Source organism: Calidris pugnax, unplaced genomic scaffold, assembly GCF_001431845.1.
Source record: "Calidris pugnax isolate Ruff unplaced genomic scaffold, ASM143184v1 scaffold36, whole genome shotgun sequence".
In the NCBI taxonomy this organism is placed as follows: domain Eukaryota; kingdom Metazoa; phylum Chordata; class Aves; order Charadriiformes; family Scolopacidae; genus Calidris; species Calidris pugnax.
Window position 1 is genome coordinate 3,786,880 of NW_015090825.1, and position 17,714 is coordinate 3,804,593.

The 17,714-nt window shown below is 39.5% G+C and overlaps 1 protein-coding gene across 3 annotated transcripts in view; it reads right to left on the bottom strand.

Moving 5' to 3' along the window:
* The window catches only part of MPPED1 (metallophosphoesterase domain containing 1), a 65,872-nt gene extending 48,171 nt beyond the window's left edge, over positions 1-17,701 (bottom strand). Inside the window, exons 1-2 of one of the 3 annotated variants that reach the window (XM_014940185.1) lie at positions 17,592-17,701; positions 3,406-3,671 (exon numbers count right to left, since the gene is read on the bottom strand). In XM_014940185.1, coding sequence (XP_014795671.1) covers positions 3,406-3,557 — 152 coding nt within the window. In that variant the 5' untranslated portion in view covers positions 3,558-3,671; positions 17,592-17,701. Of the gene's footprint in view, positions 1-3,405; positions 3,672-5,718; positions 5,740-6,470; positions 6,690-17,591 lie in introns of those variants that run through there. The other 2 variants (XM_014940182.1, XM_014940184.1) reach the window with 2 other exon arrangements.
* Between the last annotated feature and the right edge of the window lie 13 nt (positions 17,702-17,714).

Genomic DNA, 17,714 nt, shown 5'->3' on the forward strand with positions numbered 1-17,714 from the left:
GACAAAATAAGAGATAGATGGAGAGGTAATTAGGCATGGGAGGTCACAACTTCAAAGAGTGCAGCTGGACGTCTGCCATCGGGTGTTAAAAATGCTTGTTTCGGAGGGAAGAGAGCTGTCACGGAGTGAGTTCCGTGGGTGGTGAGTGGAGGTAGCAGGGGTGCAAAGGAATATGGATGGTGAGTGGTGGGGTTTAGACTAGTGAGTGAGGCTTGTCGTAAGGTGCAAGCTATGTGAAGTGTAACGTGTTCAGCTCATGGAGTTCCTCCTCAAAATTAACTGGGATGGCTGGATAAAACAGAGGGGGAGCTGACGCTGGCTATCATTGCAGCCGTTCAAGATATAAAGATTAAACATCAATTCAGTAAACGAATTTCTGATTATTGTTCTCCCTGCCCAGAACTTCCCAAAGAGGGTTACAGGTGATATTAGTGAGCCAGTTTTAAACTGCACATACTACCCTGGCACTGCATAAGGATACGGACTGGTCTAAAGTACAACTTTTTGACTTTTCATGATAGGGTAGCCTTTAACTCAGGTGCTGCTTCTCCTTCAGAAATCTTTTAAAGCTCAGCACAGCAGTAAGTCGGGTGTTGGGGAGTAGCATGCATTTCACATGTTGCTCCTCTGAAGCTGAATGGAAAAAACAAGAGACTTACCATGGCAACCCATGCAGCACACAATATACATGCTTTTTCTTACAGTTTGGATGGGGACAGGGAAGATGTGGACAGCATTTTCCTGGTTGCTGAGGTATGTGTAACTTTTAAATCCTGTGCAATGGGCCAGAGAATTTTCATGGGAAAAAGGTATCGATACCAACAAAAAAAAAAATAATAATAAATGAGATGCAGATTTTCAGATTGATGTGATAAGCACACACTGAGGCCGGATATAGGTAAAAACATATGTCAAGTTTCACAAATACACCTAAGTTGTATTACTGGAAATAATTTCTGAAGGCTCGATCCCCATATTCTTGTGTAACACATTCCCACAGCAGCTGTCACACCAACACCCAATGCACTGCTTGCAGCATGAGCAGAGGAGTAAAGATCTGCTGATTATTTTTGTGCAAATGAATTTGGCTTTTTTGAAAGCAGTATGAAAACTTGCAGAGAAACTAAAAGGCAAAGTTAAAAAATTTCACTTATAGAAGTTCATTTACACACTAGATTTCAGTGGTTTCACAAAGGAGCAAGACAGGAACTTTGCAGAAACAACTGATGGACTTTACCACTTGGTCAGTGGCAACCCAATCATCTCATAAGCGTAGGAATGCCAGGCTAAGATGGGGCTAGGAAGGGCTGTCGGCATGTTATGGGTGCTAAAAAGTGAAATAAGAAATCTAAAAATGCACGGAATACCAAGGAAGAGCTGCCAGATTGAGTTCAGAAGAAAAGGAGCACAAATAAAACCCCTGTGGTTAAAGTAGTTTACTACGAGTTCAATGTTAACAGGTCTATGTGAAATCTGTTTATGATTGCCTGCGACAACACTAATCTAGGCATTCTGAAACTACACACAAAGACAAGGCAAAGCCCTCACCTCCCTGAAGTTAATGACAAAACTTGCATGGACTAAAGCAGGGCCAAGATTTCACCCATAACAATGATGTGAATAAAAGGTGCTTTTGTTACACTTTTTATGTCTACCTTTTCCTTCTTTGTTATTATTCTATTCAATGGTAGAGGGCAAAAGCAATCCTGCTAGTATTCAGAGACATTGTTTACAATTTCTGTACCAGGAGAAAGAATAGGTCAGATTGTGGTAAATGTTTCAATTGATTTAGCCTGCTTTTGTATTTGCACAAGCTTCTACAGTAGTATTAATCATTCATGAGAGATGGCTAAACTCTTCTGAGGAACCATTTTCTAAGGATAGGTTATTTTCAAGTACTTGCTTAGGTGCTGAACTTCTATCATCCAGTTGACTGTTTAAGCCCTCCAGTAATATGATTTGTTACTGGTTAGAAGTTTAAACAGCATATTGTTGAGTACCAAGTGGATACTAATAAATAACTTATTTTCAGCCCACTAAAAACATTCAGCTTTTAAGACCAGTGAACAGATTCATGAGTGCCCAGGAACTGTCTGAATATTCACAAAGAATGGCTAAGCCACAATAAATAAAGCAACCTGCATTTAGCATTTTCATTTGTAAAAGTATTTCTGAACTCGCATTTGTTTGTTTGTACTTTTGTTACCATTTGCCAGCTCTATAAACAAAAGATGTTTTCCAGGGCTAACACTCAACTCATTTTACTGTTTGCATTCCAATAGTACCTAAAAACACCCAACACAGATCATAAGCTAATACACTGCCCCCAAAACCGGAGTGTTTGATCAACACCCTGGCATATCTGTTAATTTTCAGACTTTTTTAGTCTGGTATCTAATTCATGCCAAAGAATGTATGAAAGCATTCACTGAACAGACACATAGCATTCAACCAGTCATAACTGCCGAGTTTTTAAACTGCAGAAATAATGGCCTATGTTTGTAAATTACCAAATCATATTAAATACCAAAAATGTGAATGAGTTGATTACTTATTCAGTCTTCCTAAAAGGAAAAAAGTTTCCTTTAAAAAAATGAAAACCAGCCTTCTGATCTAAAGATAAGGCTGCTTCTCTCTTTAATAAACACAATAAAATGGTGCAGACATTTTTATTCCCTATAAAAATATTTTACAGTAGAATTTTATACTTAATTTATTTGTAATAGCTATACTGGTTTGCTCTTTCTTCTGGCTTTAAACTTTATGGCAGTTTTCATTTTGTAATTATAATTCTCCACTTTACATTACAAGTAAATCATTTAGAGCAGTTAATTTTACTGATGTTGTCATTATATAAGAAGTCAGAAACAAACACATTATTTTAATTACTCTTTAAGCACTTGGCATCCTCGGCACATCGGTGTGGAAGTAAGTTGTCGGATGGGTGCCCACACTATTTTATTTATTGAAGTGATTTTTCCCTTGTATGTAGCTGTAATATAACTAACCAAACAATACGTGTTGTACAGATATAGGCTTGGTATTTTCAACAGCTATTTACATCAATAAGCAAGTGCAAAATGCAAACAAACATTATTTAGATTGCAGAAAGCATCATCCTTGTAGCATCTCTTATTTTATTACCACTGTTCGTTGTTTGTTTCTCTTTTTAATACATAAGTATTATGTATTAAACTTATGCTAGTGATCTTTCTCCCATTCTTTAACAAAGTACCTACACTTTCCAAATGGACTGATTTTGTATCATTATAGTAATTATTATTAGAAAGGCAGCAAAACAGTGCTCTTTGAATCCTTTTTGACTGGTCCATCAAATACGACATCGACAAGGCAATAACAATTCAGAGGGCTGTGCTAGAGCAATAACAAAACTATAATACTTACATTTGCACATGTGGGGGCTGAAAACGTCCCTGGTTAATGTTGTAGAACGTGAAAGCCTGTGTGGGGTTGGAGCTGTACTCATCCACTTCAATGATGAGTCTGCTGTGCTGATGCCTTCTAGCTGCCATAATGTGGGACTGGGAGAAAGCCATGCTTGCACTGCGTCGTTTGGCTTTTTCAGGCGATCATATCTGCTATCTTCCTACATCGACGGAAGAAGACCATGACATCTCCTGACCTAATCAGCACACTCCCCTCCGAAAAACCTACAAGCAGATTGAAGAGATGGAGCATAACTGTTTGACAGTTAACCTGTTTGGAATTCGCTTTATTTAACAGCAGGTGAACGTGAAAGAGGGATATGGAGGGAGGGAGACACACAGCTCAAAGAACTCACCACAAATCTTTCCAACTCAGCAATTTGAGGAACGTACTTTCACTGGGGGTGGGAAGCAGGGAGAGGAAGTAAACTAAAGAACACAGGGGCAACTTTCTAAAGTATTTCAGACATTTAATACAAATCTAACAGTCAAGGCAGTCATTCTTCAGAATGGCATGTCAAATAATAATGTTTCTTCAACACAGTCATTTACTTTCTTTTTTTATTGCATTGCTGAATGTTTATTCCCCACCCTTATTCAAAACCCTCCCCCACCAAACCTGAAATTTAATATATACAAGTGTGCACAATTAAAATGCGAGTTAATTAAACAAGAACCAGCTTAACCAATTCTTCAGAAAGTCTGTGCCATTTATTAAGGGGAAGCATTGCAAGTGGTTGTTCTTTACATCCTAAGATAGGGAGCAAACGGCCTTCTCCGCACCAGCTCCTGGTTTTATAGTATCACTGAAGGAACTCCTGACACAAACACCCTCTTCAAACACGCTCTCTTCTCAGTCAGCACTAGTCCAACAGTCCGGATTCACTGGAAAAGAAAGTGATTCAAAGGCTAACGCGGAGTTAAATGTTACTAAATATTAAGAAAGTAAAATCCATACAGGTTTTATGTTTGGGAATAAATTTTTCCCTGAAGGTTATGCAAGCCGAGAACAGCAGCACTGAAAATGGGCAGAGGAACAGCAGAGTGAAACCAAGTGGAATGCAAAGAGTATCCCCTAGAAACAGCAAAAAGTAATTTAAATGTGAATTTTACTTTTATTTCCCAGTTTTAATAAAAAATGGATTATAAGCTATAAAGGTGGGTATTTTTACAGTATAATCCTGCATCCTTTTTAAAAGTTGTCTGCCTTAAATATTTACTTTCATGCCAGCGAGGGCTCTTTTCTTCTAGGGAATATAAGTAATCTGCTTCAGAAGATGCGTTTCATGAAAAGCCATGCTAGAATGCAGCAATCCACTTGGTACGTGCAGTTTCTGGAAAGCAAGACTGCGAGTATTTTATGTGACCTTGCTGATGTGCCTTACTTCATTCTGAAGGGACCACTGCCAAGAGTGATGGATGAGGGAGGTCTTCACAGTCACTCAAATTTTTAAAGCTATTTACAGGTACTTCCCTCCAATTCAGTTCTAGCGGCAGTCAAGCATCTAAGCATCTTTAAAAATCTGTGCTTCAGTCCTTTGCTTAACTACTACAGATGTTAAGCGCTCCAAGAAGTGGTGGCGTATTTTTGTTTTGGGAAATCTTGTCCTTAGGAAACTGAAATGAGAGCTTCAGCTCAGTTTTGTTACTTGCTGAATGGCTGTAAAATGATGACAACTTGCTGTCACTAACAACCCGCTGGAAAACAGTCTGAGCATAAAAGAGCAGATTCCTTCATGCCCTCCCCTCGAATTGAGTGGTAAGGAAATGCTAGAATAACAACAAAGAAAATTTGGGATTTTAAACACTCTCAGATGCCGCGTTCAGGCTACGGAACAAGCAGCAGCACAAAGGAATGTGCCAGAGCAGGGGGAGGGATGGGAGGCACGATCCTTGTAAGAATAATCAAGTACAAATTGCTGCATTTAGGAAATAAGAAATTATGATGGCAGATGTGAAGAACCCTCCCTGAGGAGCTTCCTATATTAAATGATGCATTCGTAAAGAAGTTTGAATAGGCAAGGTCAGAGATTTTATAGGGGGCAAAGTGTTCTAAGTGAACCTACTTCTGTTTGAAAGAAACTATTACAACTGGTGACCTCTAGAAATACTCTCCAGTAAGATTAATAATTTATAATTCCACAGCTCTACATAAGGATTTCAAACTACCTGAAAAACACAGTGTTTATCTTATAATTCAGGGACTATGCCCACTGTACACACAACTGAACTGCAGTTACGAAGAAGTTAAGGCACTGCCTTAGGGACCTACCATCTCCCTTTGGCCTTCCTAAGTTCCCAGGAACTCACAGCAGCTGAGGAAACACCTTCTGTCAGCCTTCTCTCCGAGTCCTGTCCTTTATGACTTCTCTCAGGTTACACACCAAATCTGCTGCAGAAACAGCAGATGTATGATGTATGCAGGTACCCCAAAGCCCACTCTTAAGCTGCGCTTCCTCTTTCTGGGTAAGTGGGAAGTATCACTTACCAACACAAAGTAACTCAAAAGAACAAATTTGTTTGCAAACAGAGACAAACCACTGCCAGCAGCACGCTGCTTATACACCTTTTAGTGCTGAAGAGTTCTTTTAAGAAAGGAATCAACTCTTGCACATGGGAGAGTGTATGAATCACGCTATTAGGCCAGCTTGAGACGATGCTGACCACAGGCATTCAGCAAGAAGTTCACCAGATAAACACGTAGAAAACGGGAAGATAACGTATTTCATTTGAGGCAAGAAAAAAGAAAAGGGAAAAAAAAAAAAAAAAAGAGATGCCACAGCACTGCTAAGCCTTCTGCCAAATGACAATCACCAACGTCAACCCTGGACACATGAAAAGCAGTCAAGACTGGAAAAGAAAGAGCCAGATCCTGCAATAAAAATAAAATAACTAGCAACCATATGAATAGCCTGTGCTAAACAAAAATCAGACATGTAACACACATAATCAGTAAGCATAATTCAAAAGCAAGCTTAATTCAAGCTCATTTCAGAAACACACACAGATGTCTTTGAACCTTACCTTTCAGTCTAGGGTTTTCTTCCTGCATAAGTGGTTGGCTGACTACTAACATTCTTGGTGTTCGACAGAACAAGCTGTCTCTTTCCAGCTTGACTGATAACCAGACTGACACCCATTACTCCCCTCTTTCTGTTTCCATTTTCAATAGTCCCCCAAATCGTAACTTTTTCTCTCTTTAAATATTCTGAAATCTCTCCCTTTCCCAAACCAGAGGATAAAATGCAGCAGGGAAATAATTATCTGCTTCTATAGCATGCAAGTTTTAAAATTATATGCCCAGCATTAACAACACAGAGCATTAAGACTCAAATCCCCACAGCAACAACATGCTAACCATCCTCTTCCCCCAGACTTATGGAGCTGCGGGATGTCTGCCAGGGAAAAACAGAGAAATGTAAAAAGGACTGCAAGAACATGAATACTAAAATAAATATCACAAACCTGGCTGTTAGAATCACAGACTGAGAAAAAGCTATTAAATCAGCTAAGCCATCTTCTTACCGATGGCAGGAAATGTTCTCCATACATTATTTTGCTGCTGCTTTCTCCAGCGTGTGTTCAAATGTTCACAGAGCTCTGACCCAAAGCCCACTGTGTACAATGGACACTGCTCCATCATCTTCAGAAGGCTCTGCATCAGGCCATAAACTATGTGGACTGCAATCTCTCTACTGAGGAACTGCTGGACAAGGCAGGTGCTTGAACCCAGACGTATATTTAACTGCTTCAATGAGGTCCTCAAATAAATCTTCGTGTTAAGATTTTTTTTACTTTTTCAGCCTGAAATTTCTGGTATTTTCATCTCACAGCCTTCCTGTATAGCTGGCATAATTATTTCTCTCTTTTACATGAATTTTCCAGCCTATTTATGCATCCGATTTCTCTATTTTTCCATTTTCAAGCCAACGTTTTATTTTAATCTCGCTTTTTTACTCACAGATTCTGCTTTATTCTATGTTCATCCTTCAGTTCACTCTCACATCCATTCTTGCTATATCTCACTCCATTGTCCCCACTGTTCCCTCCAATATCTACCCTTTGTCTCAAGACTAAAAATAACACTGAGATTTCTTGAAAATTATTCCAGCAATAAAAAAAATATGAATCTAGACTTGAGAACAACATGGCCCAAGCAGATGTCTCTGAAATAATAATTAGAAACCAAGACGAAATACTGGCGATGATGATGATAATAAAAAAGAAGTTATAAATCTAGACAGAAAGCTGTGAAGGAGTTATCTGTTGAGCAATGAACTTCAGTAGGTTACAAAAAATCTGGTGGTCAAGAAGCACAACATGGCAATAGCATGCTCCAGCAAGAGTTGAAGAGAGGCAGCTGCCAGATTTTGCACTAATAACAGTGAGATAACCTAAAGAAAGAAGAGGATGCTGGAACTTTCAGCAGAACCAAGACCAGTGGCAAAGAGGCAGCTACAGAAAAAGTGTTAGTTTTGTTCAGAGAGTCTGACAAGCCGGGATTTGGGGAGGCAATGAAGAAATGAAATGTAGTATTAAAAAAAAAAAAAAAAGAAAGCTGTATTTTTTCAGGGAAAGCAAGTAAGACAACAGCAGTAAAATAAAGAAGCACGTGAGAGTTTGTGATAGACCACATAGTGACACGGTTGCTTCTTGTGCAAACCTTGGATACTGTTAACCAGAAGCCCTTCCAAGAGCTTCATCAAAGGTTCACGTCTTCCCCTATACTGCACTACGGTGCTCTTCATAAACTGCCAGGTAATCCTCTATCCGGAGAAGTTAAACCCCATAAAAGTGCCACAGGGTATTGTGCAGCAATGGTCCCAATTGTCATAGTAACATTCCTCTAACCCCTAGTGACTGGCTTCATTACCACAAATTACTACTTTTCTTTTAACCCTCCTGCAAAAAGCTTGTTATAGACTTACAAGTGATAAGCGAACATACTGGAATCAGCAAAGCAATCGCTCACTATGAGAAATAGGCTGAAAATGCTAAAGGTTTTTTGCAGTCTAAAATACCCATTTCAGATAGAAGCCAATCAATGGAATTAGCCTGCTATCTTTGTTCAGTTCTGCCATCAGGAAATGAATACTGAAATAATCCTAAAAAGGCATTATTCTGTGGGAAAGGATGAGCCAGGCAAACCACTCTGCAGATGAAAGCTTTTCCAAAGGGATACACTCTCCTCTTCCTCCTCTTCATTTTCTGAAACAGAATGCAAGTCCTGGCAAACCAAAACCACTGAGTCTCCCCTTACCAGACTGGTTTGGACCCACTTGACAAAGGAGGACCTTAAAGTGAAGGCAGCATAATCACATGCCATTGAGACACTTGTAGATTTTAAGGTCGATCACGCACATTTCTACTGATGGAATCATCAGGCTTCCTAAATGAACACAATTTGCCGTGCACAGAAACATTTCCCATTGCATTTAAAAAATAAACAAATAAAACTGCTATGTATTGAAGTGAAATACGCACTTATGAAGCCCCTTTCTCCCAAAGCAAAGACTTTATCTACCTGCAATCTGTGTCAGTGAGAACTACACAACAGCATTAAAAAAACCAAAAGACTCCTCATGAATAACTGAATTACAATCTTATAACCTGTGGTGCCATTTCAGGTGTTTGTCGCCCTTACAAACCTCCCAGAGCTCTTCGCGATGAATGTAGTGACCTAGAAATCCTGCCAGGAAACCTCACCCTACTTCAGCTAGAGAAGCAGTATGGCATTTGAGCACATTATTAGTTTTCCTAAATGCCAGTTTAGCGCTGGTGAAACACGCCAGGGTGACAGCCTTCGTGCCCACAGCCCTCCATCCCCGGCACTGGCCGAGCGTGCAGAGGGCTGGCACCCGGCCCTGGCCACCTCTCTGCCTCAGGCCACCACCACCAAGACCACGCCAAAGGGCAGCCCTAACTTCACATCCACACAGGCTGAGAAATCCCCGGGTTTAAGCAGCAAATAAATGTACAAATGGGGGCAAGTTCTGTAACGCAGATTTATCTCCGCCAAAAAAAAACCAAACCCACAAAACTACAACAGAATGTGCTCAACCGATCCATTCTGTGAGGACCATGAGATGGCAACATACACTGCTCCATCTGCTCCTCGGCCATAGTGTGGAGGTATATCGCTGTGCAAGTTTGTAAAGTTGTCTTAAGGTTAAAAATGGGAATAAAACCTTTACAGATGCCTCCTTACCATTGTTCTTACTATGGATTTTACAGTCCTCATCTGGTACGTAGAACACATATGCTCCACTACAGTATTTTCAAAAACCTTTGCCTATGGTGTATTTTTAATTGAAAGAGATCTTAAGCACCCCATCTTTCAGTCTGTTCTCTTCACTGGCTTCTGCTGAAAGAAGTTATATCATCCCCTTGATTTATTAAGGGGACTCTTTGGGCAGTCATTTTAAAATACATCTGAGATGGCTTTCTGTGCCAGCAAATCTAAATTTGCTGACTGTTATCAGTTAAATGACACTCAGTTCTGTGACTGTACCTTTTCCCTGGAAGTCAGAGCTATTCCCACCCATATAACCAAAACCACGGGGCCTAATTCTGAGTTACTTGTACGCCTCAAAATCTTACTGACTTCAATGAGACAAAACGCAAGATCTATCCTCTTCTGTTTAGAATCTCCTATTTCACCTATCAATGAATACTTCAGTCCCTCATCATTATATATCACATATTTGATAACTGCAGATCTACAAGGCACTGAGCAATGTGCTTTGTAACATGAAAAAATTCAGCAACTTAAATAAGACCTTGTATTTCTAATTACAATTACCTTAACCTGCATTAGAAACAAAAAAGAATCAACAAAATCCCCCAAGCTATTTCTCACCATGCTAAAACACACATCATTGTTCTCCTTCGCTGATTATAATGACCTGTCAAACACAGTATGACAAAATTCTTCACTGAAATTATTTTTTTCTTCAAATTAGCTTTCTTCCATTGCGCTCAAACACAAATATTATATACGCTTCTCTCATTACTTTATTTATAAAGAACACTAGCATACTTGTTAGTTTTAACTGTCATAAAAAAATATATAGACACATCAAGTAGGAAATTAGATAAATTATCTGTCTTTTGGAACTATGCCCTAACATCCACTTCTGCAGACTTCCCTCCAGAAATATACTGTACCTACTACATGCCAAAGTTCTGACCTGACATCCAGAAACAGAGATAGATGAATGAGTCCAGAAAACACAAAAAATTACACATTTGCCTATGAAATATAATTCTGCATATATTTAAAGTGGTTACCACTTAGAAGCCTTCTTAGCTAGTCTTATTTTGAATGATGATTGTATGATTTTAAATTACTTTTTCTCATTTATCTACCTAGCTTCCCAAAACTAAAGTAGTTGAATATTCTATTTATGAAGATTTAATTTTATTTTGGCTCTTCAGTAGTATCATTTTCTGAATCAAATTCTCATCCATACAAATAACCACTCATTTATTTCATTTTAAAAATAAACACAACCTAATAATATTGCTTTGTTTTCACCCTAAACTTCCACTTTACAATATATTCAATACATTTTAGACTTCAACACTACAATACTCTAAGACTTAGAAATAGCCTGAACATTTGTCAAGGCTAAATGCATTATTGTAATCCTACATACAATCTTGCCTGAATGTATAAAACATTATCATATTTGGATAAAACATTTAAATGGATAGATTTTTCTTAAGTAAAACTAAATCTTTTCCCCGAAAATAAACTGTTTTGGCTCAATATTACCTGTATTTATCCCTAAATTTCTGCCAAGGTAGCTAATCTATTTAAGTAATTACTTCTAGAGAAGGAAGTTTTAAATAAGTATCTAAAACCCAGAAAACTGATTCTTCACTCTAAAATTTTGCCTTCATCTCTGGCAGTATTTCAAAATCTACATTACTGAAAATCATGAGTGTACATTCATAGAAGACAAATTACAATTCCCAAAATGATAATACTCATTCTATGGGAAAATAGCTAAAAATACAGGTTATGTGGGAAAATGGTCCAAAATGGACACTCCAACAGGAGTAAATTAGGGTTGTGGGGATTTGATTCTACGTTTCAGCCTGCAATTTGGGTATGTCATCTGATTAAGCTCTTGAATCTCTTAAAATATTATTTACTGAGAAGAAGACTGTGTAAATACTGAAACATTATATATTTAAGAAACAGTTTGGTTTCATTTTTAAGTGAAGAATGTTCTTTTTCTTCACTCTTTTGTGACAAGTGGCCTCACACTCATTTCCTAGCCTACATCTGTACAAGTCCTGCTGGGTCAAGTCCCACTTTCCTGCGACACATATTTTAGTCAAACCGATTTCAATGGAAATCGTGTATAAATGCACAGAATCTGACCAATGTGATCGTTCATGCATATCTGAGGGCAGAATACATCCCATCTGGTTTAGCATGTTCGCTCTGATACCACTATTACATCAGAATATGTCAAAGCCTAACACTGAGGAGAGGATTATTTTAGTAGACAGTTCAAGCAGCTTTCATGTAAGCATTCAAAGTCAGTGTTGGTCACCAGCAGTGCTAAGTCTGTGAAATTTCTATTGCCAACGGTCTCGTCCAATTTCAGAAAGAAATCTAACACTGACACCTCTTGAAAGGCTGTTGATCTCTATGTCAATAAACAAGATCGGAAAATAAAAGTGACCGACCTATTCCCGTAGTTCAAGATGAATGAAATGCCAAAGTACCAGCACACAAAGATATATAAGGTGGAATGCAGAACACAGCTTACATGTAAGTATATTTATAGTGATGCTACTTCTGAGATCAGTATACCTTTTTCTATTAAGTCCTGAAGTTAAATTATAAAATTAATCAAGCAAATACTTAACAGCTACAATTTTTTCTCTTAGACACAAAACTTTGAAAATTAAATATACTGTCCTATTTATTGTTTCCACTTTTCACTCACTTAGCTGCATCCATCCCATTGAAATCCTTCATGTCATCTGATTAATGTTCAGGGAAGGAGTCACTGTTTTTGTTCTGTTTATTTTTCCAGGTATCCTGCCCAGAACTGATAAGAGCTAAAATTACTCAACAGTTGTTTGGCCCACTCACTCCTCCTACCCATAAAGTCATGTCCACAAAGAGCTCCCCTATATGGTCCACATGAAACAGAGACAAAGGCAGCTAAAGACTTTCCTTCAAAGAAGAAGAGAGGAAAGATAGTGTAGGGGAAGTCCCAGACGCACAGTCCTGAGGGGGAGCGTTTCAAGTCAAACACCTCTGGATATTCTTCAGACCTAAAAACCAGATCCTACTGATTAGCAAAGCATCCCGTCCTACTGTGCCTTTCTCACACTGGGATGCTTCAAATCACTGCTCTCCCTGAAGCTGAAGAGGCTACTCATGAAAGAAAGAGGATTCAGGAAAAGAGCTCAGGAGAGTGCACTCACGGTACCCCCCCGGCAGCCAGGCCAGCTCAGGTGGAAGCTATCACCCTGCAAGACATGGCACGGGCTGTGCCAAGCGACAGGAATCGCTGGCCAACAACTGGGCTGGCTGCCTCCGAACTGTGACTCCGAGCCGCTGCACATCAGCTGATTCGCCGGCTGCTTGAAGGACTCTTTTGAAGATTTTATTTGGCCCAACCACAAATTTTCATGCGATGCACAAAATGCTAAAACAAAGCCACACAGTTCAAGGGGGAAAAGCAAAGGGAAATCAAAGCGAAAAAAACACTTAGGAGGAACGTATCAAAGTCGTGAAATGAACCCACTATACATTTTTTGGTTTTCTTTTCCCTTCCCTCTTACCTATCAACCTGGTGAAACCAGAACATTTTTTTTTGGTGTTGCCAAATCCGAAGTTTCCACTGAAACGTGTTGAAAACATGTTGAAGTTGACATTTTTTTGTTGTTTTGGTTCTTGTTCAAGCTACTAGATGGTTAACTACTGGCACTAGTTGAGTTTTAATCCATCCCACCCCTGCCTCAATAGGCAAGGTATCTTGAACTTTACCAAAAATTACTCACACTAGGGATAAAGTGTTGGGGTGCAAAACTGAGATATATACCTTAAAACAGCAATACACTGACGATAAGCACTGAGTAAGAATTTTTTTTTTGTTTACTACCAATGAACCAGAAGAAAGGCTGTCCCACAAAGTTGAAATAATCCTAGAATTACTATTCATTATTACATGAGTATCCACAAACCAAATGAAATTCAGCAGCAAACTACGGTAGGCTCTATGCAACCATGCAGTAACAGAGAGTCTCTGCCCCAAACTAATTGCAGTCTCCAGAAACTCAACAAGGAATATGGGAGAAAAATAATATAGCAATGCAGAGAAATGATGAGCACAATGGCAGAGCACTACATTCCTTCCATTTTCTTTTATGGAGAAGGAAAAAATAAGTGGGATCAGCGTCACAAAGAAGACATAAGCAGAGAGAAGATGGGATATGATGGAGTCAGTGAGAGGAGGAAAAAGGTGCTAAGAAAGAAAGTGGCATGCAGGATGTTTGAGCTCTACAGCATGTTAAGCGAAGTGATGCGACTGCGAGAGCTTGGCAAAGAGGGAGCTTGAGCAAAACAGCCAATTAGCAAAAGGCAGAGAAAAAACAGTCAAAAATATCAGCAACCATCGGGCTCCTTCGTATGCTGCTTGTACAGCTGCTCTGCTGGCTTCAGGCTGTGGTTGAATGGCAAGACCCTCACCTGGCACAGGGGAGGCTGGACTGGCTACATGGCAAAGGAACTGAATTTTAAAAGGTCGAAAGGGCATGCCACCTGAAAAACAGCTTTCAAAAAACTGATCTATGCTAAACATGGTAAGTCTTGGGTTTAGAAGAAATGTATAAATTAAAAATATATAACAAATAAGGGCAAACACTTGCAATTGAAATGTATTATACATACATCCTACACCTCCAAATCTGTGTAAAAAAGAAGACAAGTCCTTGTTACACTAACATGACTCTCCACAGTCACACACAATACAACATATTTAAATGACATTATGAACCCAATCTTACTCGCATGGTAAGTAATGGCATTTTAAATAGTGACTGAATAGAAAACGCTAAGCACTTTGTATCTAGGTTAGTGAAATGAATCCCAAATCAGTTATGACTGCAAGTTACTACATATATGCCGTGATGGTTATTTGTTAATTCTAATACAATTTCCACTGTCGTATCAAATCACAGCAAAGCTGTCACACTTGTTGACAGTTTCAACAATGAGGTCAAGCAGTGAGCAGTCAAAGGAATGAACTGCTTTACCCTCCAGAGGTGGCCACTGAAGAAGCAGGTGAATAGCCATTACCATATTAGCTCTACTCCTTTTTGCAACAGATCTTATATGGGACTGTCATTCTGCAACCTTGCCCAGCCATTACATTTATGTTATTTTCTTTGTAATAACATCAGTATGAAAAGATTACTTTCTAATAGGAAGTCAAAGGAGAACAGTCCAGTGACCCTGAAGGACTCCCTTAAACGACTCCTTAAATTACTATTACCTTGCTTATCTTTTGAAACATTAACCTAGAATATCCAGAATTTAAACAGAAGCATGTATTTAAGTTAGAAATAACAATTAGAGACCACTTGGCTCTCAGACACTCTCACACAGACCCAATTTATCTACGGACAATGATCACAGAATCCAAACTGGTGTATGATCCAGAACACCCAAATTAAAAGTTTCCAGCACTAAGTCTTATTCTGAGAGCTCAGAGTGTACGTTGTAATATTCTAATATGTCTTAATGTAACAGAAACATGTGAAAAGACTCTTCCTTCAGATTACCTTACACATCGACTCTTAAATTCTTCGAAGGAAGGTTCAGTAAGAATCAGACGGACTGCACTGATTTATTTTTACTGTGTTTATTAATCGTTTGAGATTGAAAGTGTTTTCATAGGCAAAAATATTAAAATTCTCAATTATAAATGCATTTTTTTATTTACTATTTGATATTGTTTCCATATGCCTGAAAAAAGAAACTGCCTGGATAATCGACTAAGCAGTTACTTGGTTTCAGGGGATTTGAGTCTCCTTCCTTGTAATTCAGTGGCAGAATTCTAGCTGACTTATAAAACAGTAACCTTTTTATACACCTCTACATGTTCTACTGTGTAGAAGAGCGCACTCCTGTGTAACTCTTCAGGTAAGGAGGGCTATACCTGAGGCAGATCTGATCATCATGGTTCCTGAAAGGACACTATACGAATATTTATTTCTAATTCCATATAATAAATGCAATTAAATAAACAGGATCACAAACAACACTATATTCTATGAACCACTAACTCAAAAAGCAGAAACATCAATGTCAGAATTGGCTATGTATGCCAAATCAGAACTCCAGTCCGCTTTACATTCCCGCTGACAGTTCCTGTAATGAGCACACAGCATTAAATAAAAACCATGACCTGTTTAAACAAAGATCAGAGCACCAGCTTTATCTTTGCACTCTCTCATGTTTGTTGTTTGGCATCACAAACTAATACCACAACAAATATCTTATTAATATGAGCTCAATATGTTTTCGTACAGGGCATGAGGGGTTTGCTCTCATCCACCAAGAAGATTTGTATATCTTTAAAATGGGCATTTTTCTTCACATGAACATGTACAGGTATTCTCAGCAGCTACTCTGCTTTAAATTAAACCAAAGGAAGGCAGGGAAAGAGGAGATGGAGGGAATAATGTACATGCAAGAAATTTTAAGATTCTTCTGTCTCAGATAGCTTGAGACAATGAACTAAACTGGAAGAGCCAAGCTAAAACTGTTTAAACATACCATTAAAATTTCATAGCTCATAATTAGCATCCATCAGTTCATGTATGTATCATACATGGGATAGCCACTACAATTAATGATTTCAAAAAAATCCATACGTAAAATAGAAATTAACTCCCCCTATTTGTGTAGTGCACTACCGGCAAATTTACAGTGCCTGGCATCATGAAACTATATATTACGAATGGGTGCAACACAGATTACCATTATATAATTATTCCTTAATTGGTCTTCTCAAAAGATATATTCTTTTTTGGTAGTCAAATTTCAGACACGCATCTTTAAAAGGTAGTCGTGTATTTTAAATATCTGATATTATTCTGAAAAACTGCAAATCTGGAGCTTCGTCAGGAGCCAATCACAAAGTTTAATAATCTTGCCTAGTTATCAGTTTCTCCAGAATATCCAAAACTCCTTTATATTAGTCTAAATTGCCTACTACGTTTCTTAAGCATTAACAGAAGTTGAAATGACTATCGATACCGTACATTAGCAGCAGATCTCTTAATTATGATATTGTCAAGGTATAGATTGTGCAAGCAGAAATCTTCAACTATTGATCTTCCGTCCAAGAGAATGGAATGTTTAAAATCTGTCTAGTTTCCCCATGTTTCCCATCTTTATCCTCTGCTATCCACAGGCAAGTATATGCATTTACAAATGTATTCCACGCCACGCATCTGAACGTGCAAAAGATAAAATGCGGTTACTAAAAAAGCAATGTATTAAAAGCGGTGAAATCCCTACCTAAACGTCCCAAAATCGTGGGGTTGTTTTTTTTTTTTTTTCCTGCCCCACCGCTCTGAGCGTGCTGGATACCGAAAGAACAGCGCGGTAAATTAGAGGAAAACGAGCAGGAATCCCGAAAAAACTTCTCGAACGGTTTCCTCCCGGAACAAAACTTTGGAGGTCACTAAAACCCTGTCGTTACGACAAAGGAAAGTTCTTCCATTTCCACCACCCCGGCTACCCGAGGGGAAGGAAGCTACCGGGGAAAGCGCACACGGATTTTCCTCGGAGTAGGGGGGGTGAAGAGGGGGGGGTTCCCTCCCGAGAAGACTCCGGCGGCGGCTGGTGACACCTGAACACGGACGAGGAGGGGGGATGAAAGCGGTGCCCGGGGGTGGCCGCTCGCCCTCCCGCTCCCTCGCTCGCCCTCCCGTAGCAGCCCCCAGCCTCCTCCGCGGGAACTCTGCGAACAAAAGTAACTTGCCGGCTGGCTGGCGGAGAGGCGCGGGGAGGGAAGGGGGCTCCTCTCAGCCCTTTGGCAAAGGCGGGCAGGGCAGCGGTAGCCCCTTTCTGTTCCCCGGGAGCGCGGTGACAGCCCTCCTTACCTCCGCACACCCCCTTCCTCACGCCCGGCGGCAGAGCAGCACGGAGCCGCCAGGAGCTCGGCGGCTTCTCCCTCCGCCTCTCTCCCGCTCCTCGGAGAAGCCCTTCCCCCCCAACCCACCACC